Source organism: Alosa alosa, chromosome 4 (genome assembly GCF_017589495.1).
Source record: "Alosa alosa isolate M-15738 ecotype Scorff River chromosome 4, AALO_Geno_1.1, whole genome shotgun sequence".
Taxonomy (NCBI): domain Eukaryota; kingdom Metazoa; phylum Chordata; class Actinopteri; order Clupeiformes; family Clupeidae; genus Alosa; species Alosa alosa.
This window is the reverse complement of record NC_063192.1, coordinates 35,836,531-35,861,421: the sequence shown is the minus strand read 5'-3', so window position 1 is coordinate 35,861,421 and position 24,891 is coordinate 35,836,531. Positions and strand designations below refer to the sequence as shown.

Here is a 24,891-nt window from a genome sequence, read left to right as displayed (position 1 = left end):
CCTGGCACTTCTACATTTTACTCTTAAGCCGCCTTCACTGCCGCGTGTTACTGGCGAACACATCAAATTTAATGAAGCATTTGGGAACACACTGACAACTTGTATAAGTATAGTATACTGTAAGTATATATACTTTTTCGATCCCATTAGGGAAATTTGGTCTCTGCATTTTAACCCAATCGGTGAATTAGTGAAACACAAACACACAGTGAAGTGAAGCACACACTAATCCTGGCGCAGTGAGCTGCCTGCTACATCGGCGGCGCCATGACCTGGCAGTGTGTGCATCTGTAGTCATTGTAACATTTAATGTCTAAACATCAGATATGGCAAGCCATATGCAATTAGAATTATGCCTAGAAGCAATGAAACTACAGATATTGGTAATAAAGTGAAAATATAGTTAAATGTACAATACTGTCTTATCAATTGAAAAAAACAATTTAATGTTTTCACCCATTGGTTTGGGCATTTTGTTCCCTTTATGTTAATCTCTGAGTACACCAGGATGCTTTATTTACATGTTAAAATCCCTACATTTCTACTGGGGGATGCCCCCAGACCCCCCTACAGGCTGTTCCAGCCTTTCTCACTTTGCAGGTCTGTAAATAGGCCTTAGCAGTAAGCACACTTTGATTCAGCACCAATAGCTCTTAGTATATTTTATTCACTGTAAAAATGAAGACTATAATGTACACATAGCCGATACCTGTGGTCAGTGTGTGTGTATAGTGTTGTACACACATAGCCGTTGTCTTGTGGTCAGTGTGTGTGTAGTGTTGTACACACATAGCCGTTGTCTTGTGGTCAGTGTGTGTGTAGTGTTGTACACACATAGCCGATACCTGTGCTCAGTGTGTGTGTAGTGTTGGAGTGTCACCATGCGCTGGTGAGAGCTCTCGGCTGCCCACGGCCGGCCGGCCTGCCTCCACTGAGTTCTGTTTCTCTGTAGCGAAGGCTGCAGGCCTCCCACGGGGGTCACGCGCAGGTCGAGCGTGTTGATTCGCCCACGTGGACAGCCCAGCCCGAGCAGCACACACACTCCGGGAGGTGTCCTCCTCAACACACACACACTTCCTGCTCAACAGCACACACACTTCCTCCTCAACACACACACACTTCCTCCTCAACAGCACACACACTTCCTCCTCCACACACACACTTCCTCCTCCACACACACACTTCCTTCTCAACACACACACACTCCCTCCTCAACACACACACACTCCCTCCTCAACACACACACACTCCCTCCTTAGCAGCACAGCACACACACTTCCTCCTCCACACAAACACACTTCCTCCTCCACACACACACTTTCTGCTCAACACACACACACTCCCTCCTTAGCAGCACAGCACACACACTTCCTCCTCCACACACACACTTCCTCCTAAACACACACACTCCCTCCTAAACACACACACTTCCTCTTCAACACACACACACTTCCTCCTCAACACACACACACTCCCTCCTCAACACACACACACTTCGTCCTCCACACACACTCACTTCCTCCTCAACACACACACACTCCCTCCTCCACACACACACACACAAACTTCCTCCTCCACACACACACACACTTCCTCCTCCACAGGATGGAGCCCAAATGAAAGGATCCAACATGATCAATACAGAAGCTCTGGTCACTGATGGGATGATACAGAAGCTCTGGTCACTCATGGGATGATTTGTTTTTCTGGCCGATGATATTGTTGTTGATTTTTTCGTCCCCAAACAGAGCATTCCATGCAAAAGGAAAACAAAATGTGTTGACACAAGCCTGACTCTTTAGAGACAGTTGTCCAAAATAACCCACAGAAATAAAAACATCTTGTGAGAACTGGGATATTTTGCAATGGGTGACTGATTATGATTTCCTTTATTTAGGTCAGCTTCATGCCTAGTGTGCTAACGTGCAGGTCAGCTTCATGCCTAGTGTGCTAACGTGTTGTTTAGGTCAGCTTCATGCCTAGTGTGCTAACGTGCAGGTCAGCTTCATGCCTAGTGTGCTAACGTGTCGTGCAGGTCAGCTTCATGCCTAGTGTGCTAACGTGTCGTGCAGGTCAGCTTCATGCATAGTGTGCTAACATGCAGGTCAGCTTCATGCCTAGTGTGCTAACGTGTTGTGGAGGTCAGCTTCATGCCTAGTGTGCTAACGTGTCGTGCAGGTTAGCTTCATGCCTAGTGTGCTAACGTGCAGGTCAGCTTCATACCTAGTGTGCTAACGTGTCGTGCAGGTCAGCTTCATGCCTAGTGTGGTAATGTGCAGGTCAGCTTCATGCCTAGTGTGCTAACGTGCAGGTCAGCTTCATGCCTAGTGTGCTAACGTGCAGGTCAGCTTCATGTCTAGTGTGGTAACGTGTCGTGCAGGTCAGCTTCATGCCTAGTGTGCTAACGTGCAGGTCAGCTTCATGCCTAGTGTGCTAACGTGCAGGTCAGCTTCAGGCCTAGTGTGGTAAGTAGGGCTGGTGTAACGGAGGCGAACTGAGCTAGCGTGCTAGTTGCCCGTGTAAATCCTCACAGCCCTAACCTTAAGAACACTTCTAACCGCTGAGTTGGAAGCCTGGGCTTTTAGCTCAGTGGTTAGAGCGTTCGACTCCCATGCCGGTGTGTGTTGAGGTGGCGGGTTCGAGGGCCGTGAGCGGCGGATGAATTACAACCTCTTACACTGGGCGATAAAACGATAGCGACATGTATCGCAATAGACATGTAATCGATATCAATAAAAAATATGTTTGATAGAACATTCGATAATTAAAAGCAACACACACCTCCCGCCTTACGTTGTCCATAAATAAACAGGCTAAATATATCTTGCATTGTAGTATGTGCAACTCTACCAGAGTAGGGATAGAAGTAGGCCTACCTCAACACAGACTCTCAATGAATCCTTGCCCCGTGCTCTCTCTCTCTCTCCCTCTCAACAGGCGCATCCCTCCTCAGGATGCACATGTAATCCAAAGAATTCACAATCGTGCAAGACTACTGGCTAAATTGCTATTAAATCCGGTTAGCATCATTAGTACGATGCACAAATTTGTTCAAAACTGTTGCATTCAAAGCTGCTAAGTTCTAATCATCTCAATCCCGATGCAAATGGAAAAGTATTTTTCAAGACTGAAACGGACCTGTCCCAAGGAGAAAAAGTATTAATTTGAAACATAAACACATGTGGGGAAACTGAACAGTCTAACCAGTAGACTATGATAAACTAGCAAATTAAGCTACTTTTACAATAATTCCAGGCTTCAACTAGTGCTGCTTTTCATTCAGACTTATGTGTACATTTATTTATTTGAGTGTTTTTCATGATTGTGTTGCTATTTCTTTTCCCTGTTTGCTTTGATTGATAACTGAGGTGATTAAAATCAGAGGAATGTTAAGTTTTTTTCTTCTGGTCCTTATCTGAAATAGATTAAAAAATCAATAATTATCGATATCGCCTGATATAGAAATACTTATATCGTGATACAGTTTTCAGCCATATCACCCAGCCCTAGTGGTAACGTGTTGTGCCGTGTCGTTGCTGTGCTGAACCCATAATGATGCCCCGTGGGGCCAGCGTTAAGAGCTTGTTAACGGTGCTGGTGCTAACAGTGTCCTACATCCTGCTTTCAATCTCCTTTGGCACAGCACCAGTCAGTCTCACAACAATAGTCTCACATCTCACATGACCTGCATGCATTCAGCAAGAGCCGTGTCTCTCAAACAGGACACCGCAGACACCTCACAGAGTCGCAGGGCCCCAGGGCACCCTGACGGGGCTGACTGGGCTGTTCCAGGGCACTTGTGACTGGGCTGTTTTGTTGCGCGTTTGACTCCGCAAATAGAGAGCTCTCTGAGTTTGTTTGTGAACAAAGTGATGATAGTGGAAATGTAAATATGTGAAAAGTAAATGGGGAAATGCCAGGACAGGGCGTGTGTGTGAGTGTGTGTGAGTGTGTGTGTGTGTTTGGTGCGTGTGTGTGTCTGTGTGTGTGTGTGTGGGGTGTACTGGGGGAGATTTTTGCTGTGGGCGTGTACTAGTCTGGCCCCGCCCACCTGTGTCTCATCTCCTTCTCACTGTACTCGTCTGGCCTCTCTAAACGCACTCACGTTTCCCTCAGCCACCAGGATGGTTAGTTTTGAAAATGTAAGTGACAGTGGTAAACGCCTGTAGCAATGCCTGCAAATATTTAAAAAAGAACAGTTGCAACAATGTGTACATTTAATACAGCAAAGGTACATGACTGGTTCCTGACTGCCGATGGAGTTTATTATCAGTTTGTAAAGGTGGAAGTATAACGTTAGAAATCTCTGATCAATGTGATTTGATAGGCAGGAGCAGTGATTTCAATGTAAACACAAAGTCTACGCTCATCATAACGCTAGGGTTGGAAACATTTCCCAATGGCGAGCACCCAGACTCACTCCACAAAGTGAGCGACTCCACAAAGTGAGTGACTCCAGAAAGTGAGCGAGTCTGGCGATATCAGCCGAGGTTTGCCCGCACGTCAGATGGACATACTGCACTGGAGACAGTCGATGCAGCGTCAGTCCAAAAGTATCAGCATGTACCACGTCATGCAGCCTCAGAGGGTACGTTTCAGGCCAGAGGTCTCCCGTCAGACGGAGCGGCTGTGTGGTCCGATGGGAGGGGTTGTGGGATAGCCGTGAACTCCCGCTGGCAGTCCCGCTCGGTGGCTGGGAGTCAGAACGTCAGCACAGAGATTTAGAGGCAGCGGGGTCAGCGGTCAGTGTATGTGGGCACAGGGACGAGCACGGGGACAAGCAGGAGGGGGGCGAGCAGTCGAGTGGTGGAGCGGCCTCTGCGTCGGATATCAGACATCAGACAGAGGAACATGCTTTGAAACGTCAGAATCACACTCCTTTAAAAATGAACTGTTCTATAGTGGATACATTATATGAGTAAATTAACTGTTCTATAGTGGATAACATTATATGAGTAAATTAACTGTTCTACTATAGTGGATACATTATATGAGTAAATGAACTGTTCTATAGTGGATAACATTATTTGAGTAAATTAACTTTTCTACTATAGTGGATACATATGAGTAAATGAACTGTTCTATAGTGGATACATTAGATGAGTAAATGAACTGTTCTATAGTGGATAACATTATTTGAGTAAATGAACTGTTCTACTATAGTGGATACATTATATGAGTAAATGAACTGTTCTATAAGGGATACATTATATGAGTAAATTAACTGTTCTACTATAGTGGATAACATTATATGAGTAAATGAACTGTTCTACTATAGTGGATACATTATATGAATACAATGTCGTCGTGACGAAGCTCACTAATTGCACTTAAGGAAGCAGAGTTGTTCACAAGTCCATTTGGTGTTCAAAACAAGCCTGTAGTAATTATGCTGACATGTACTTCCCTTTGATTAAGCTTCTGTCAGGATGGCGGTGTTTTGGTCTGTCCTGTGTGGAGCGGGTGGGCTGAGGAGTGTGTTGGGGGTTCCCCTCCCCCCCTCCAACGCAGTCTGGGGTCAGCTGATCTGTTATGGGTCAGGGGCCGATCACCTCCTCTGGAGCTCCTGCCAGACCAGGCCTGGGGGGGAGATGCGGCAGGCCAACACTGAAAACAATAAACAAAGAAGTAGCCGACAAAAACAGTTTCACTCGTTTGTGCCTGACACCTGGCCTCTGTGTCCAGCTGTTTCAAATTCTAGATTCTTCTCACCAGACTCATTACAACGTTATTCTCCTTAAAACATTCAACTCAGCATACTCCTTACTTACAACAGGACATCCATTAAACTCACCATACTCTACTCACAACACTACATCCATTAAACTCACCATACTCTACTCACAACACTACATCCATTAAACTCACCTGACTCCTTACTCACAACACTACATCCTTTGGCTGCAGTAGTAAGACTCCACAAAGCTTCTGAGCTATGGAGGCATCCGTGCAGCATAGGGATTCACAAGTCAGAAGGTATTTTGTGGATCTGAAAACTTTTGGGGGATCTGTTTGTTTTATGTCCCTACTGTGTGTCAGAAGTACTGGAGGAGGCAGGAGGTACTGTATTGCAGGAGGAGGATTGTTAGTGGAGGAGGTGCTGTATTGTAGGAGGAGGATTGTTAGTGGAGGAGGTGCTGTATTGCAGGAGGAGGAGGAGTGGAGGAGGTGCTGTATTGTAGGAGGAGGATTGTTAGTGGAGGAGGTGCTGTATTGTAGGTGGAGGATTGAGGAGGTGCTGTATTGTAGGTGGAGGATTGAGGAGACACACTGTTGTTCTGCACACAGAGCCACACACACTGTTGTTCTGCACACAGAGCCACACACACTGTTGTTCTGCACACAGAGCCACACACACTGTTGTTCTGCACACAGAGCCACACACTGTTGTCATACACATAACCACACACACACTGTTGTTCTGCACACAGAGCCACACACTGTTGTCATACACATAACCACACACACTGTTGTCATACACATAACCACACACACTGTTGTTCTGCACACAGAGCCACACACACTGTTGTTCTGCACACAGAGCCACACACACTGTTGTTCTGCACACAGAGCCACACACACTGTTGTTCTGCACACAGAGCCACACACACTGTTGTTCTGCACACAGAGCCACACACACTGTTGTTCTGCACACAGAGCCACACACACTGTTGTTCTGCACACAGAGCCACACACACTGTTGTTCTGCACACAGAGCCACACACTGTTGTCATACACATAACCACACACTGTTGTCATACACATACACTGTTGTCATACACACATAGCCACACACAATTGGCTCAACGTCCCACCCACACACTGTTGTCGCATTAATACAGAGTCACAATACTGTTGTCATACACAATATAACCACACACACTATTGTCATAATACACAGACCACACACACTGTTGTCATACACACATAGCCACACACACTATTGTCATACACACATAACCACACACACTGTTGTCGTACACACAGAGCCACACACACTGTTGTCATACACACATAACCACACACACTGTTGTCATACACACAGAGCCACACACACTGTTGTCATGCACACAGAGCCACACACACTGTTGTCATACACACTTAACCGCACACACTGTTGTCATACACACATAACCACACACACTGTTGTCATACACACTTAACCACACACACTGTTGTTCTGCACACAGTCACACACACTGTTGTCATACACACTTAACCGCACACACTGTTGTCATACACACATAACCACACACACTGTTGTCATACACACTTAACCGCACACACTGTTGTCATACATACTTAACCGCACACACTGTTGTTCTGCACACAGAGCCATACACACTATTGTCATACACACATAGCCACACACACTGTTGTTTTGCACATGGAATTGCTTTCTTCATCTTGCTCCTCACTAATCTAATCTACTGTAAGCTCAGCCAATGGGCTCCACTCATCGTTCCCAAGCAGCTCGTGCCTCATTGGGTCTGTTATTCTGTTATTGCGTTTGATTTGCTCTCTACAGAGGGCTCAAAAGGAAAGGCTTGTTCCAGTCACTGGTTTGCCCTGTGCCCTGTGCCCTGTGCCCTGTGCCCTGTGCCCTGTGCCCTCTGCCCTGTGCCCTGTGCCCTCTGCCCTCTGCCCTGTGCCCTCTGCCCTGTGCCCTCTGCCCTCTGCCCTGTGCACTCTACCCTCTGCCCTGTGCCCTGTGCCCTCTGCCCTGTGCCCTATGTCATTTCCCTCCATGATGCCCTGTGCCCTATGTCATTTCCCTCCATGATGCCCTGTGCCCTATGTCATTTCCCTCCATGATGCCCTGTTCCCTATTTCATTTCCCTCCATGATGCCTGTGCCCTATGTCATTTCCCTCCATGATGCCCTGTGCCCTATGTCATTTCCCTCCATGATGCCCTGTGCCCTATTTCATTTCCCTCCATGATGCCTGTGTGTTAATGTCTGTGTGTTGATGCCTGTGTGTTGATGTCTGTGTGTTGATTCCTGTGTGTTGATGTATGTGTGTTGATGTCTGTGTGTTGATGCCTGTGTGTTAATGTATGTGTGTTGATGCATGTGTGTTAATGTCTGTGTGTTGATGTCTGTGTGTTGATGCCTGTGTGTTAATGTCTGTGTGTTGATGCATGTGTGTTAATGTCTGTGTGTTAATGTCTGTGTGTTGATGCTTGTGTGTTAATGTCTGTGTGTTGATGTCTGTGTGTTGATTCCTGTGTGTTAATGTCTGTGTGTTGATGCATGTGTGTTAATGTCTGTGAGTTAATGTCTGTGTGTTGATGTTTTTGTGTTAATGTCTGTGTGTTTATGTCTGTGTGTTGATGTATGTGTGTTAATGTCTGTGTGTTGATGTCTGTGTGTTAATGATGTCTGTGTGTTAATGTCTGTGTGTTCTGTGTGTTGATGCCTGTGTGTTAATGTCTGTGTGTTGATGTCTGTGTGTTAATGTCTGTGTGTTAATGCATGTGTGTTAATGTCTGTGTGTTAATGTCTGTGTGTTGATGCCTGTGTGTTAATGTCTGTGTGTTTATGTCTGTGTGTTGATGTCTGTGTGTTAATGTCTGTGTCTTGATGTCTGTGTGTTAATGTCTGTGTGTTGATGTCTGTGTGTTAATGTACTGGTGTCACTCCTGCTCACTCCTCTCTTCTTCTCTCAGTTTCTATCAGAGAGGATCATGAAAGCTGCTAAAGCTGTGTACAGTGCACTAATTGAACGCAATCCAGGTTTGATCAGGGATCGAAAGCATCACTTAAAAACATACAGGTAAGTGTACACGTGCACATTATCTCTCTGCGATTCCGTTGACTGGCGGCTTCCAAATCACATGATATCCAGTCCTTTCCCATTTGTTTCCTCCACAGGCAGTGCTGTAGCGGGAAGGAGTTGGTTGATTGGCTGATTAAGTTACAAGACTGCTCCCAGTTACGAAGCCAGGCGGTTGGCATGTGGCAAGTCCTGGTGGACGAAGGCATCCTAATTCATGGTAAATGTGCTCCACAGCTGAATCGGAATAAATCTCTAATTCTGGGAACATAAAGGCTCACAGAGGCAAAGAACTACCAATAGACCTTGCTTTGCAGCAAAGACAGACAACTTTGATAGCAGATTGTGTCAAACATTGTATTGGATTATTTCTGGAATAAAACTTTCTTTTCAATGTTGTAGTGAAGCAAGAGCTGAACTTTCAGGACAGAGACACTCAGTTCTACCGCTTCATTGACATGGAGTTTGACGTCGGCCAGTCAGGGGATGAGAAGGACTCCCGGGAGGAGGAGCTTCAGGAGAGCCTCTCCCTATTGGTCCAGATGGGCCCTGACGCTCTCCTCACAATGATTCTGCGCAAACCGTGAGTCCATTTTAACGAGCAAATATGTCTCTACATACCAATTACCATTGCAGTGGTGACAACGAAAAGGGTTTTGGCAGGCACACCAAGCAATATGTGCTGGCCCACTCAAACACCGAAAAAGGGGGCATTTTTGGGAAGCATGTAAATGTACCCAAGAGGATTTATTGGGTTAGATATATATACATATAAATGTACCCAAGAGGATTTTTAGCATTTTTATGTTACTGGAAACAACAAACCTGACCAATTTTGCTTTCATTTCAGCCAGTGCAGATATGTCCTGCCCACTGTAGCATACCATGTCAGTCTGTCCCCTTGACCTACACACATAGGATGAGACACTACACTACCACAGCCATATGAGACATGATCTCTCTCTCTGTCTCTCTCTCTGTCTCTCTCTGTGTGTTTGTGTGTGTTGCAGGCCAAACCAGAGGAGTGCGGAGGATCTGGAGGTGATTTATGAGGAGTTGATGCACATCAAGGCCGCGGCCCACCTCTCCACCTCAGTGAGTGAGATCCTCTTCCAAGGGGATACCACATACACACACACACACAAACACACACCACAGTCTCGTACATCTCAGCACTGACTCATCTCATCTCCCCCTCCATCCCTGAGCTCCCTTGAGCTGTAAGGTAATGTGGTGACTGAGAGGATCGCAGTACTGATACATGCACTGTGGCTTGCTTTTGAGCTCTTAAGGGCTCTTAAAGAGCTGTGTTAGGTCAGCTCATATCCTGCTCATTCAAAAAGTAGTCTTACGTTGCTAAGGTCAGGCACAGGCATTATTCAGCCATGTATTGCCAAGTCACAACTAATCAAGGTCAAGGAATTAGCTGAGCTGGCAACTCTCACACATTGAGAGTGAGATTCATTCATTTGATTGGCTCCACGCACTCTTACACCAATCAAATGCGTGAGGGTTTGCAGCTCTGGAATTAGGAACTTGTAAAGCACTGTGTCCCAGATCCCCAATGAACACTGGACAGAGCAGGGCTGTGACAGGAGATGCAGTGGCAATGCTAGCAGATTTGATAGTTAGCAATGCTAGCGAGGGGATAGTTAGCAATGCTAGCAAAGGGATAGTTAGCAATGCTAGCGAGGGGATAGTTAGCAATGCTAGTGGAGTGGACAGTTAGTTAGCAATGCTAGCGGAGTAGATAGTTAGCAATGCTAGATAGCTGAGTGGACAGTTAGAGAGCACAGGGGGACCCAGCAGCCACAAGCAATGACAAGAACAAGTTAAAGATTGTTCAGCAAGGTCTACCTGTGGAGAGCGCTTCACAACCAGATGAAGATTTTATGGAGGAGGAGGTAAGAGGGACAGAATGGAGCTGATGCCCATCTGAAGCTGAAGCAGAGAGGCCAGGGCCAGGGGGAACAGTGTTGTCCAGGGGGAACAATGGTGTGAAGAAATAGCACAGGTAATTTTAGCGCTGCCAAATCTGTCCTGTCTGTTGTCCTCATATGTGATCTGTCCTGTCTGTTGTCATAGTGTGTGTTCTGTACTGTCTGTTGTCATAGTGTGTGTTCTGTACTGTCTGTTGTCATAGGTGCGGAAGGAGTTGGCGGCTGTGTTGGCATTCGAATCTCACACCAAAGCGGGCACAGTCTGTGAGTGTGAACACCGCACTGACATTTTAGCCTCTGTAGTCAGCGTAATACACACACACACACACACACACACACACACTGTACATACACACACTTTTATACATAGTTGTTAAAAACATACGTAAATGTTAGTGGAATGTAAAGGGGCAGGGGGATCTTTGTCTTCCAGTGTTCAGCCAGGGTGACAAAGGGACTTCCTGGTACATCATCTGGAAGGGCTCTGTTAATGTCATCACGCACGGCAAGGTAAATCCATTTCCCACTCACAGGATGACCTCCCAGGCCAGGCGTTTTAAATAGCCCTGCAAAAAAGGACAACAAATAGGTCATTTAACAATGCACTCGCTCAGAGTGAGGAGTAAACATTCCAGCGTGTGTGTGTGTGTGTTTGTGTGTGTGTGTGTGTGTGTGTTTATTTCTGTAGGGTCTGGTGACCACACTGCATGAGGGAGAGGACTTTGGGCAGTTGGCCCTGCTCAATGATGCACCCCGAGCTGCCACAATCATTATGCGTGAAGACAACTGCCACTTTCTCAGAGTGGACAAGCAAGACTTCATACGCATCGTCAAAGTAAGCAGTGACAGTGACAGGCTACAGAAGACCGGTCAGAGCAGACAAAGATGGGCTTTATTTTACGGGCCAGGACCATATATATGAATATATACGCCTTCAGGCCCAATATTATTGGAGTATGATCCCTGTCAATCTGTTTGACTGCTTAAGAAATAATGCTGCTGCCCTAATGTATGTTACATTAGTTATTTATATTTAGTTATATATTATTTATTATTTATTAATTATTATTATATTGTTTATTTGTGTGCTTATACAGATAAACAAGCGTGTAGGTATTAGGTAGATGAGCAGTCTGCTCTAGACACTATGTGTGTTTATGTGTAGATGTGTATTTAGCCATGTGCATGTCCTGATGATTGATGTGTTTTAGGATGTGGAGGCCAACACTCTGCACATGTTGATTGATGTTTTGTAGGATGTGGAGGTCAACACTGTGTAAATGTCCTGTTGACTGATGTGTTGTAGGATGTGGAGGCCAACACTCTGCACATGTTGATTGATGTGTTTTAGGATGTGGAGGCCAACACTCTGCACATGTTGATTGATGTTTTGTAGGATGTGGAGGCCAACACTGTGCACATGTTGATTGATGTGTTTTAGGATGTGGAGGCCAACACTCTGCACATGTTGATTGATGTGTTTTAGGATGTGGAGGCCAACACTCTGCACATGTTGATTGATGTTTTGTAGGATGTGGAGGCCAACACTCTGCACATGTTGATTGATGTTTTGTAGGATGTGGAGGCCAACACTGTGCACATGTTGATTGATGTTTTGTAGGATGTGGAGGCCAACACTGTGCACATGTTGATTGATGTGTTTTAGGATGTGGAGGTTACCACTGTGTTCATGTTGATTGATGTGTTGTAGGATGTGGAGGCCAACACTGTGCACATGTTGATTGATGTGTTGTAGGATGTGGAGGCCAACACTGTGCGTCTGGAAGAACATGGGAAAGCCGTCCTGGTGCTTGAAAAAAGCTCTGAACAGGAGTCGGCCAATCAGGGAGGAGCAGCAAGCAGCAGCAAGTACGCAGCCAATCAGAGCTCGGCCTGAGTTTGGCCCTGTGAAGCTGAGCTGTAAATATGCTCAAACAGAAGAGAGCAAACAAACAGTTCTGGGAATCACCTGCCATGTTTGACTTTCGAAGTTCAGACTTCAGTAATATATCATAACCAACTCTCTCTCTCTCTCTCTCTCTCTCTCTCTCTCTCTCATAACCAACTCTCTCTCTCTCTCTCTCTCTCTCTCTCTCTCTCTCTCTCTCTCTCTAACCAAACCAACTCTCTGTCTCTCTAACTCTCTCTCTCTCTCTCTCTCTCTCTCTCTCTCTCTCTCATAACCAACTCTCTGTCTCTCTCTCTCTCTCTCTCTCTCTCTCTCATAACCAACTCTCTCTCTCTCTCTCTCTCTCTCTCTCTCTCTCTCTCTAACCAACTCTCTCTCTCTCTCTCTCTCTCTTTCTCTCTCTTTCTCTTTCTCTTTCAGGTACACGGTGATGTCAGGAACTCCAGAGAAGATTCTGGAACATTTGCTTGACACAATTAAGCTAGACACAAACGGGAGTGACCAAATAGGTAGTGCAGCAGTTCTTTCCCAACTCCAGCCATCGCCATAGCGATAATGCCATTTTGTAGTGCTCTTGGCTCAGTGACAAGATGTCAGTGACGCATGATAATAGTCCCTTAAGTGAGAGAAAGGGCTCATTCATACTTAAGCTGGTCATCTGTCCTGCTTTTGTCCACCTGTGGGAACCACACTGTGGACACGCTGGTGAGGGTCAGAACACCTAGCGAGGAACAGGCCTGCTCATTACAAAGGGCAAATGCCCTAGAGAGGAACAGGCCTGCTCATTACAAAGGGCAAATGCCCTAGCGAGGAACAGGCCTGCTCATTACAAAGGGCAAATGCCCTACATGTGGCCTGGAGGAGCAGGAGGTGTGCTGTTAAACTTGTGTGTGTGTGTGCATGTGTGTGTGCTGTTAAACTTGTGTGTGCATGTGTGTGTTGTTGAACTTGTGTGTGTGTGCATGTGTGTGTTGTTGAACTTGTGTGTGCATGTTTGTGTTGTTGAACTTGTGTGTGTGTGTCCATGTGTGTGTTGTTGTCAGGGAAAGTGTGTGTGTCCATGTGTGTGTTGTTAAACGTGTGTGTGTGCATGTGTGTGTTGTTGAACTTGTGTGTGTGTGTGTGTGCATGTGTATGTTGTTGAACTTGTGTGTGTGTGCATGTGTGTGTTGTTGAACTTGTGTGTGCATGTGTGTGTTGTTGAACTTGTGTGTGTATGTGTGTGTTCTTGAACTTGTGTGTGTGTGCATGTGTGTGTTCTTGAACTTCTGTGTGTGTGCATGTGTGTGTTGTTGAACTTCTGTGTGTGTGCATGTGTGTGTTGTTGAACTTGTGTGTGCTTTGCCCACAGATGCGTCTGTAAGTGACTTCCTGCTCACCCACCAGGTCTTCATGCCCTCAGGACAGCTGTGCACTGCCCTGCTGAACCAATATCCTTCCACCAGAATAAGCACTGCATGGGGACTATATCTCCTTTCAGTAATATTAGGGTTACCATGTTTAAGAGAGCAGACTACACTACTATTAACATTACGATCATTCAGTGTTCGTCTGGTCTGGTCAGTTCTATATGCCCTCATGACTACAAGGTTTGATGTGTTTCTGGACTGTGTCCAAAGTCTCGTTTCCTTAACAACAGCATCACTTACCACGCTGAGCCGTCGGAGGGCTCGGAGCTGGAGAAGGCAGCCTATGCCCTGAACACCAAGCAGAAGATCGTCAAGCTGGTCGTCCAGTGGGTCTCCTTATATGGGCTATCGCTGAAGGACAACCCTCCAGTGGTGGACTTCCTGGAGGTAACTCCTGACATGTTGATCGTCTAAATTAGCGATTATAATATTCTTATAATATAAATTAGCGATTGTGATGGCGGTTGAGACAGGAAGGGGTAAGATTGTAAAGGCTTCATTTCTCCACATAATGGGCTTCTCTTGACGCCTCTGGCAATGTGCACCTGAGATAAGGTAATCAAAGGCGATTAAGGAAAAGAGTGCTGGCCTCTTGTTAATGTTCCACTCAGAGGCCTGCAAAGCCTCACACAGATCTCCGCATCCGAAGTGAGGAGAGGCCGAGTGCCGCGCTGGGTCAAAAGAGTATTTGAAAAGATCAGGTGCTCTTCGAGTGCGGACAACAGAACTTATAAGGCAAAATGTGACTGTTCTGTATGTAAGATATGTAGATTCTGAGGCAGGCAAAGAATCCGATGCACACTGATCAAGTGTAAAAATCCTTTATTCTAATGGGCACGCCTACGCGTTTGTGTCTTGTGAAAGCAGAGCCTGCGGAAGGAGGTGCTGGGGGACTCGCGCCTCTACGCGCTGCTCAGGGAACAGCTCAAGGAGAGGAGGAAGAAAATGTGAGTTAGAAGCAACACACGTGCACCTGCACATCAGCTAGAGATCGTAATTAGTAACTAGTTAACTAATTAGTTGCCTTTTTTCCCCCAGGCTGGACAATGGCCATCAGCCTTCGCTTAAGGTGAGTGCGCCCTATAGGTGGGGGTCAGTCATGGGAGCGCTGCTGTGAGAACACACACACAGGCCCGCAGGCTTTTATGACCCGGCCTGATAAACACCACGCTGAGTGGAAAAGTAAACAGTACAGTACTTTCTCTAAGTTGTCTGGGGGAAATGCCTGGTGCTGTTGCAACCAAGTCTGTCTGTGCAATTAGCTGAGTACACTTTTAGAATAATTGATTGCTTTTACTGGAATTTGTCTAAATATGAACTGACATTTCTTTGTTTGACATCCATTTTTAGCAACACAATGAACTTGACTGGTTCCTTGGCTACGACAACCCAGCGGGAAAATGCCAGCCCATCAAGGTCAATGACAAAGGTCAGTATTCCATTACATCATTCATTATATCATCATAACATACACAGCTGCAAAATTAGTAACTTATTCATTGAGGCTGTTGTCGTTTCATGGTCTTCCTGCACAGTCTTGCATGAAGTCTTCCGGCCTGACCACACGTTTGTGTGCCTGATGCTGCCCGTGAACTCGTCTGTGCTGGACATCGTGGAGGCCATGACCAGTTCAAGTGGAGATTACGTACTTGTCAAAATGAACTCTTCAGGAGGTAACAGACGGAGTGCACTGTCAGATTAGCAGCCTCAACAGGAAAGTCTTTAAAGGTGTTTCAGCCTCAACAGGAAAGTCTTTAAAGGTGTTTCAGCCTCAACAGGAAAGTCTTTAAAGGTGTTTCAGTTGTGTGTCATGGGTTTAATTAGCAGCCTCAACAGGAAAGTCTTTAAAGGTGTTTCAGTCGTGTGTCATGGGTTTGAGTCATGCATGCATTGTGCTTTTCACCTCAAATTCACAGCATAGGAGACATGATCTCATTGTGTCAGTGGTATTGAGTGCACCTGGCCTGATGTGTTAATGAGAGAGCTGCTGGGTGTTGAAGTGCCTGTGTGTGTGCTCTCTCCTGGGTCTGATGCTGATGTGTTAATGCTGAGGGAGAGAGCTGCTCGATGTTGAAGTGCCTGTGTGTGTGTGTCCTCTCTCTGTCCTGTCTCAGATAGGGAGGAGCTCAAGCTGGAGGCCCGGGCTGTGTCCACCTCTCTGGGCCTGAACGAGAGACTGTTCCTCTGCTCAGCCAACCAGGTGGACGAGCTGGTGAGTGCGCTCGGAATCGGAACACTTTTCTTGTCTGCACGTCGTCTGTGTTCACAGGACAAGGGCCCTGTTTATCTCAGTGTTCTTCACTGCATGGAACAGTCCCAGCCGTGCCACTAACCACAGACGTGGCAGAAGCCTAAACTTACTGTGATGATTCAGTACTGGCATCTTGGCTTTGGGAGCGTGATGTGTTAAGGTGTTAGAACCAGCTATGAATGACTATCTGTAAGGCTTTAGAACCAGCTATGAATGACCATCTGTAAGGCTTTAGAACCAGCTATGAATGACCATCTGTAAGGCGTTAGAACCAGCTATGAATAACTTAGACAAGAGCATCTATAAGGTTTTAGAACCAGCTATGAATGACTTAGACAAGAGCATCTGTAGAACCAGCTATGAATTACTTGGACAGGAGCATCTGTAGAACCAGCTATGAATGACTTAGACAAGAGCATGTGTGTGATGTGTGTGTGTGTGTGTGTGTGTGGTGTGATCTGTGTGTGTGTGGTGTGATCTGTGTGTGTGTGATGTGTGTGTGTGTGTGTGTGTGTGTGTGTGTGTGTGTGTGTGATGTGTGTGTGTGTGTGTGTGTGTGTGGTGTGATCTGTGTGTGTGTGGTGTGATCTGTGTGTGTGTGTGTGTGTGTGTGTGTGTGTGTGTGTGTGTGTGTGTGTGTGTGTGTGTGATGTGTGTGTGTGTGTGTGTGTGTGTGATGTGTGTGTGTGTGTGTGTGTGTGTGTTTCTCTCAGACACCCCTAAGGGAGCAGCTGGGCCCGGAGCTGAACACTATGGAGCCGTTGGAGCAGATGTGCTCTAAGGACATTGCTGTCCAACTCAACAGCTACGACTGGGAGCTGTTCAGCACCATGCATGAGGTGAGGACTCAGCACGAGCTGGACGCTTGAGTCAACATGAGGGATTTGAGAGGAGGTCAATATGAAGGGGACCAGAGCGTGACGTATGGGGGCATATGAAGGGGACCAGAGGAATGTGGATGTCACTGTGGAATGTCAGTGACTAATTATGTTTGTAGCATGCAGCATCTGATAAAGGATGCGTCTTGTAGCACAGAACCGGGCTAGCCAGTCTAAACCAGGTGACAAGTGTCGCTCCACAACATATGACATAAGAGACATCCATGAGACTCACAAAATGTGTTAGCTTGTCACGTACATCAAACATTTTGAAACACCACAGTGTTCTTCTGTACTCTGATTGGATAACTCAAAAGTTCACTCAAACACGCAAAGGGGTTGCCATGGTCATAAGTACGTTGTGTTATAAACTAGAGGATGTTCTATTTGATGTTTTCACTGGGGACTATGAAAGCGTATAGCACCCACCACATCTGGGACTATGAAAGCTCATAGCAACATCTGGGGACTATGAAAGCTTATAGCAACATCTGGGGACTATGAAAGCTTATAGCACCCACCACATGTGTTAACATCCCTTATGGCCTTTTGTGTGAACTTCATGTTCCCCCCCGTCCTGTCTCCTGTCTACTCCTTCTTCTCCTCCTCCTCCTCCTCCTCTTCCTACTCCCAGACGGAGCTGCTCTACTACGTGTTCGGGAGGGAGAAATTCCCCAACACCACCACAGCCAACCTGGAGCGCTTCATGTGTCGCTTCAACGAGGTGCAGTTCTGGGTGGTGACAGAGCTGTGCCTGTGTGTGGACCAGGCCAAGCGGGCCACTCTGCTCAAGAAGTTCATCAAGATTGCCATCGTGTGAGCATAGCAAAGCACATACATACATCATATGAGTAGCCGATAGCATTAGCACATACATTATATGAGTAGCCGATAGCATAGCACATACATACATCATATGAGTAGCCGATAGCATAGCACATACATCATATGAGTAGCCGATAGCATTAGCACATACATCATATGAGTAGCCGATAGCATTAGCACATACATACATCATATGAGTAGCCGATAGCATTAGCACATACATACATTGTGTGAGTATATCATTAGCACGCACATACATTGTATGAGAATAGCATGGCACATGCATACATCGTGTGAGTATAGCATAGCACATACATTGTGTGAGTATATAATTAGCACGTACATACATTATATGAGTATAGCATAGCACATACATACGCATAGCACATACATTGTGTGAGTATAGCAAAGTACATATTTTTTTCCCCTGACCAACAAATCATCATGACTGTACTGCTGGCAAACTGTAATGTTGTTTGTGTAACACTTCAGAATGACTTAAAAGTGAAGGTAAGGTTCTGTTAACTTAATGATATCTCAAGGAACAATGACAACAGAATAAATCACACAATCTGTCACATCATGAATGGAAGCCTTGTAAAGCTCTGTTAGGGAACACCGGAATGAACGTCATCAGATTCAGTCAGTATAGTCACACAGTTGGCAAATTAAGCTATATCACTGAAGTTCATTCAGATGGCTCTCGTGTGTTTGGATTTGTGTGTGTGTGTGTGTGTGTGTGTGTGTGTGTGTGTGTGCGAGAGAGAGAGAATGCGTCACAGAGACTCAGCCGTAGGCACACTGACACACTTCCCAGGCCTTTTGTAAAATCCCATCGCAAACATCCATGAGACACACACACAGCAATATATTCAGCTGGGTCATATTCAGCTGGGTGGTAAGATCTTGTCCAAACAAGAGTGTGGTCAGAGTCTGACCTAGTTGTACAAAGGTCTATACATTAGAAACATTCTAAGGTCTATACATTAGAAACATTTTAAGGTCTATACATTAGAAACATTCTAAGGTCTATACATTAGAAACATTTTAAAGGTCTATACATTAGAATTCTTAACTCTTTGGTCTTTAGATCTTTTCCGTTGGCTATATTGTCTATTTGACATGGATTTGTGTTTGTTTTTTTCAGCCTGAAGGAACAAAAGAATCTCAACTCGTTTTATGCTGTGATGTTTGGCCTGACCAACAGTGCGGTCACCCGTCTCTACAAGACCTGGGAGGTGAGGAGGGTTAGGGTTAGGTGGGAGGTGAGGAGGGTAGCAGATGTTCAGATTCAGATTTGGTTTTATTGACAAATTACCAAAAAACAGACACTCACAATTTCCTCTGAATTTGCACATTGTCAGAGGGTACCAAACAAGACGAGGAGGATCTTCACTACATACGAGAGAATGCTGGTGAGTTTCCACAAATATGGTGTGGAGGGAATTAGATGTAGTATCTCATTCAACACCAGTTGGGACACAATATTTGGGCTGTGGGCCGAGGTTGTGCTGAACTTCTTTCATTACACTAAATATCCATTGACATGGTGATTTTGAACAGTTTTAATTGTGGTCTGTGTAATACTTCTTGTTTTGTATTCTAAAATGACAATTGTAATATTAAGAGGATGTTTTTAATTCTAAAATGACAACTGTAATATAAAGAGTATGTTTTGAATTCTAAAATGACAACTGTAATATAAAGAGGATGTTTTTAATTCTAAAATGACAACTGTAATATTAAGAGTATGTTTTGAATTCTAAAATGACAACTGTAATATAAAGAGTATGTTTTGAATTCTAAAATGACAACTGTAATATAAAGAGGATGTTTTTAATGTTCAGGATCCTGCCAGGAACCACCGCGCGTACCGGCTAGCAGTGGCCAAGCTGAGCTCTCCTTATATCCCCTTTATGCCTCTCATATTGAAAGGTAACAGCGGCACCGCTTACGCTGAACCAGTGCAGTTTAACCCACGTAACCGATATCCTTTTGGTGAGCAATACTGCTTTGCTAACACACATACTGGTATCTGTTTACCTGTGGTCAACAACAGACATGACGTTCATCCACGAGGGAAATAAGAACTACACCAGCACTCTGGTCAACTTTGAGAAGATGGTGAGTTGACCAGAAGAGCCAGTTCTGAATGTCAGTCATATTGGATGTTTGACAGCACAAGCCTCTGTAAACAAAGCTGTTCTGAATGTCAGTCATATTGGATGTTTGACAGCACAAGCCTCTGTAAACAAAGCTGTTCTGAGTGTCAGTCATATTGGATGTTTGACAGCACAAGCCTCTGTAAACAAAGCTGTTGTGTCCACATCTCTCTCTTCATCTCTATAGCGCATGATCGCCAGGACCATGAAAATAGTGACCGACTGCAGGGACCAACCTTACTGTAAGCACCACTGCACCTCACCCAGTACATGGTCAGCATTTTCAGCATTGAGCCCCGTACAGTCTCCTGACCTCACCGATGACAGAGCTGCACACACACACCTCACCTCACCGATGACCGACCTGCACACACACCTCACCGATGACCGACCTGCACACACACCTCACCAATGACAGACCTGCACACACAACCTATTTTACGTCTTTCCACAGCAGTTCCATCATCACCACAGAAGGGTCTGACGGAGCGGATGTTCCTGGACACTCCAGCCATTCGTCTGTCCACCTGTAAGTTATTACTGGGAATGGCAGTGGATATAGAACACAACTATGTCATGCTCCTTTACCCTGTCTGACCGCCTCTGCTCCTTTACCCTGTCTGACCGCCTCTGTTCCGTTCCCTTGTCTGACCGCCTCTGTTCCGTTCCCCTGTCTGACCGCCTCTGTTCCGTTCCTCTGTTCCGTCCAGATTCTGACCAGTCACTCACCTTGCGCAGCTCCAGCAATGTCCGTTACTACGTCCAGAACCTCAAAGTCATCGACAACCAGAGGAAGCTGACGCAGATGTCCAGGGACATCGAGCGCTAACCAACCAGAAGACACTAACGCAGATGTCCAGGGACATCGAACGCTGACATTCCATGACAACAAATCAAAAGCACAGGGCAGACTGTCCTGTATCATCACCATAGAGGCCAATCAGTGCTGTCCTGTATCATCACCATAGAGGCCCATCAGTGCTGTCCTGTATCATCACCATAGAGGCCCATCAGTGCTGTCCTGCTCCACTGGATCAAGCTAATTACAGCATCGTACAGCCATAGAACTCGTTAAAGGGATTGTTCACGCCTCCCAAATGAACCCGCCACTATCTCCACAACCTCCAGACAGTGCTCACTCATACATGATTTGCTTGTCAGTTCTAAATGAGATATGCGATTGACACATGATTGGAAAGAATAGGCAGTTCACTTCAATGATAAAGAAAAGAACAACTTTTTGAAAAGAACATTGCTATTTAACTGTATAAGTTCATATGGGGTTTAAGTGATATAATGTGTGCACCAGATGTAGGTCAGCTGTAGGTGTCTGAGCTTTCCCACCACTGCCTGGCCTACAGCTCCCTCTAGAGGCCATAAAGAGGGGACCACTGATCACTGATGCCTGGCCTACAGCTCCCTCTAGTGGCTGTATAGAGGGACCACTGATGCCTACAGCTCCCTCTAGTGGCCGTATAGAGGGACCACTGATCACTGATGCCTACAGCTCCCTCTAGTGGCCGTATAGAGGGGCCACTGACCTACAGCTCCCTCTAGTAGCCGTATAGAGGGACCACTGACCTACAGCTCCCTCTAGTGGCCATATAGAGGGACCACTGATGCCTGACCTACAGCTCCCTCTAGAGGCCGTATAGAGGGGCCACTGACCTACAGCTCCCTCTAGAGGACGTATAGAGGGGCCACTGATGCCTGACCTACAGCTCCCTGTAGAGGCCGTATAGAGGGACCACTGACCTACAGCTCCCTCTAGAGGACGTATAGAGGCAAACGTAAGCATGCGCAGCATGCGAGAATTTCACGCTAATGTAGACAGGCTGCTGAAAATGCTAGTTGTGGCCGCTGAAGGTATTTATATTATCATGCTTCGCTTAGAGGCCATTCAGCTGGAGGCCACTGTGTGCGCCATTTAGAGTCTGAAGGTTGCGACGCCTATAGTAACCAAGGACTTGTGGTCATTTTGGAGAGGATGGAAACTATCAACACAGAGCACAATCAGTTTTGTAGTTTTTACAGTCAAATGTTTGAGAAACATATTTCATATTAAATGTATCAGAAGTTTTATTTTTTCCTAAATAAATAATTTAAAACAATATGAGTTGTCATGGATTATACATTACAGAAAACCAGAACAGAAACATTTGGTATTAAACACAGTAAAGGTACTAAGTGATAAGTGATAAACTATAGGCCTGTGTGTGTGTGTGTGTACTAAGTGATAAATGATAAACTATAGGCCTATGTGTGTGTGTATGTACTAAGTGATAAACTATAGGCCTGTGTGTACTAAGTGATAAACTATAGGCCTGTGTGTGTGTACTAAGTGATAAACTATAGGCCTGTGTGTGTGTGTGTGTGTACTAAGTGATAAACTATAGGCCTGTGTGTTTGCGTACTGATGGACTGTCAGCGGGCCGCAATTAAGACCGTCTTCCTGGCTGGCGAGTGGGGCACCATACAGGGGGGGTTTCAGGAGGGGGTGGGATGCCACATTCCACTGTCCAGCGCATTGTCCACTGACTCAGAGGAGGTGGTGGACATTCATCATATCCACCTCCATCCTCTTCCGGATTTTATGAATAGTTCAGGACCACCCTAGGTGTAACACACACGGGCTGAGGGTGGTAGGCCTTTAAGTACTACGTGGGTCATGTCCAACGAATAGCTAAGGTGGGTAGAATAGCTAAGGTGGATAGCCTACTGAGCAGCCCTGCTAATGTGTGAATAGCTAAGGTGGGTTAGAATAGCTAAGGTGGGTAGAAAAGCTAATGTGTGAATAGCTAAGGTGGGTAGAATAGCTAAGGTGGATAGCCTGCTGTTATGAGCAGCCCTGCTAATGTGTGAATAGCTAAGGTGGGTAGGTGGGTACTGTTATGAGCAGCCCTGCTAATGTGTGAATAGCTAAGGTGGGTACTGTTATGAGCAGCCCTGCTAATGTGTGAATAGCTAAGGTGGGTAGAATAGCTAAGGTGGGTAGATTAGAATAGCTAAGGTGGGTAGAATAGCGGAGAATTTCGGTGATCTGTCCCCGGCTGGAGCTGTCCCTGGAAAAGTCCCCGGTTTTCACTGTGACTGACAGACCCGAAATTGGAATAAAAGAAAGAAAGAAAACACTGACCAAACGTACAGTTGCGCACCCTTCGCGCACAGTCTCAAGCTAGTCAAAGACATAGGTCAAAGCAAGCGCTCAGACCTCAGAGATGTTCTAGAATGCCCATATTTCTGGTCTGTCGGTTAGTGGAGTAGCAGCGCGGTAGAATCTTTGAAATGAAACCACTTGTGCAGGGGATTTATTAAACTAACGTCATCACGAACGTGCCAGCTGCTCAAATCCAGGTGAAACTAAAATTGCGGAGTAGGCTACTCGTCACACAGACAGCATACATCCTATAATACGCAGATATCACGTGAACGGCCGGAATCTAAGCTTTCCAATGACATTAGCGCCAAGTTGCTGTGATAAATGGTTCGCGAGAAAATTAACAATGAACTTATGTAGCAACTCTAGCATCGGTAGGCCTACAACAACAAGCGGTTCCTGAGTAATCCGGTTTTGAAACTGCAACACATCTCTACATGGTCTCCAATTTTGGGCCAAAATTATAATGTAGACCTATTCTCATGTAAACTATAAATGTCAGTAGCCTACAAACATTTTTGTAAATTGTTTAGCCAGAGAATGCCTATCCCACCATGGTTCTCATATTGCCAGATTCCAGACAATCAACAAATATGAATATAGCCTATATTTCTACTGGCATGCTTCCTAGTGACATTAACAGAAAAATATAAAGAAAAAAATTCATGAGACGTGAGTTATTTTTTTCTTGATATAAGACTGACAACACATAGGCCCTATTAGGCTACATAAGACAAATATTATTACATCATACATTCTCAGATATGGGTATAGCACAGACTGTCCTGAAAAAAAAAGAAGATAGGTATTACAATGACCAAGATAGCTAGATTAACTAGCCTATCTGAACAACACGGCCACTAGGATATAATTTAATGTAAGCCTAGTGCTGAAATGTAGCCAATACTATTTTGGACCATTTCTGAACTTTGAAACTGTGAAGAAAATATGCTTTGTGGTTGGGCAATAAAATAACTTATTGCAATATTATAACCATTCCACCTGTGTGTGCATGGATAAAATTCTGAAGTGCAAATTTAGGCTACAGCACAAATATTTCCATCCATAGATAAGAATAATAAAGTCTAACCTCTGAATTTCTTTTAAAAGTGCACCAAATTGATGCATTTAAACGTTAAAATATACCAAATTTTCGTACGGGGGAGCCGAACCCCCCTAGGGGTGCTTGTGGACTAGTGCAGGTCTAGTGACACCCCTGGGACAGTGTCCCCGTTTTAAGTTTACAAAAATTAAAACATTACATGTTTTACGCTTCTCAACTGAAAATGTCCCCGGATTTTGTCTCAGAAATCTGGTCACCTTAAGCTAAGGTGGATAGCCTACTGTTATGAGCAGCCCTGCTAATGTGTGCACATTGCTTGTAATAATATCGATTGCGGATGTTTCGCACCACAGGTCGAATGCAATTTGTCAAATCTTCCGGGGACTGCCCATTTCTCCGACGCTCCATTAGTCCTACCTCTCAATAATCCGAAAAATTCCCTTTGGCCCGACAACCCAGTAATACGATGTCCCCTAGTTTCGAAAAAAAAATAAACCCTTTGCTCCGACATCCCATTGCTC

At 45.4% G+C, this 24,891-nt stretch overlaps 1 protein-coding gene across 11 annotated transcripts in view; it reads left to right on the top strand.

Moving 5' to 3' along the window:
- The window catches only part of rapgef3 (Rap guanine nucleotide exchange factor (GEF) 3), a 47,064-nt gene extending 24,803 nt beyond the window's left edge, over positions 1 to 22,261 (top strand). For 7 of the 11 annotated variants that reach the window (XM_048241749.1, XM_048241743.1, XM_048241751.1 and 4 more), the window contains 25 exons: positions 8,670 to 8,776; positions 8,875 to 8,996; positions 9,179 to 9,359; positions 9,787 to 9,871; positions 10,920 to 10,980; positions 11,150 to 11,226; positions 11,405 to 11,551; positions 12,473 to 12,585; positions 13,046 to 13,134; positions 13,977 to 14,055; positions 14,271 to 14,421; positions 14,899 to 14,981; positions 15,073 to 15,103; positions 15,385 to 15,463; positions 15,570 to 15,707; positions 16,149 to 16,246; positions 16,999 to 17,124; positions 17,798 to 17,979; positions 19,136 to 19,226; positions 19,353 to 19,403; positions 19,836 to 19,923; positions 20,048 to 20,112; positions 20,338 to 20,392; positions 20,605 to 20,679; positions 20,861 to 22,261. In XM_048241749.1, coding sequence (XP_048097706.1) covers positions 8,670 to 8,776; positions 8,875 to 8,996; positions 9,179 to 9,359; positions 9,787 to 9,871; positions 10,920 to 10,980; positions 11,150 to 11,226; positions 11,405 to 11,551; positions 12,473 to 12,585; positions 13,046 to 13,134; positions 13,977 to 14,055; positions 14,271 to 14,421; positions 14,899 to 14,981; positions 15,073 to 15,103; positions 15,385 to 15,463; positions 15,570 to 15,707; positions 16,149 to 16,246; positions 16,999 to 17,124; positions 17,798 to 17,979; positions 19,136 to 19,226; positions 19,353 to 19,403; positions 19,836 to 19,923; positions 20,048 to 20,112; positions 20,338 to 20,392; positions 20,605 to 20,679; positions 20,861 to 20,979 — 2,493 coding nt within the window. In that variant the 3' untranslated portion in view covers positions 20,980 to 22,261. The remainder of the gene's footprint in view (positions 1 to 8,669; positions 8,777 to 8,874; positions 8,997 to 9,178; positions 9,360 to 9,786; positions 9,872 to 10,919; positions 10,981 to 11,149; positions 11,227 to 11,404; positions 11,552 to 12,472; positions 12,586 to 13,045; positions 13,135 to 13,976; positions 14,056 to 14,270; positions 14,422 to 14,898; positions 14,982 to 15,072; positions 15,104 to 15,384; positions 15,464 to 15,569; positions 15,708 to 16,148; positions 16,247 to 16,998; positions 17,125 to 17,797; positions 17,980 to 19,135; positions 19,227 to 19,352; positions 19,404 to 19,835; positions 19,924 to 20,047; positions 20,113 to 20,337; positions 20,393 to 20,604; positions 20,680 to 20,860) is intronic. The other 4 variants (XM_048241744.1, XM_048241747.1, XM_048241745.1 and 1 more) reach the window with 3 other exon arrangements.
- Positions 22,262 to 24,891: the final 2,630 nt, after the last annotated feature.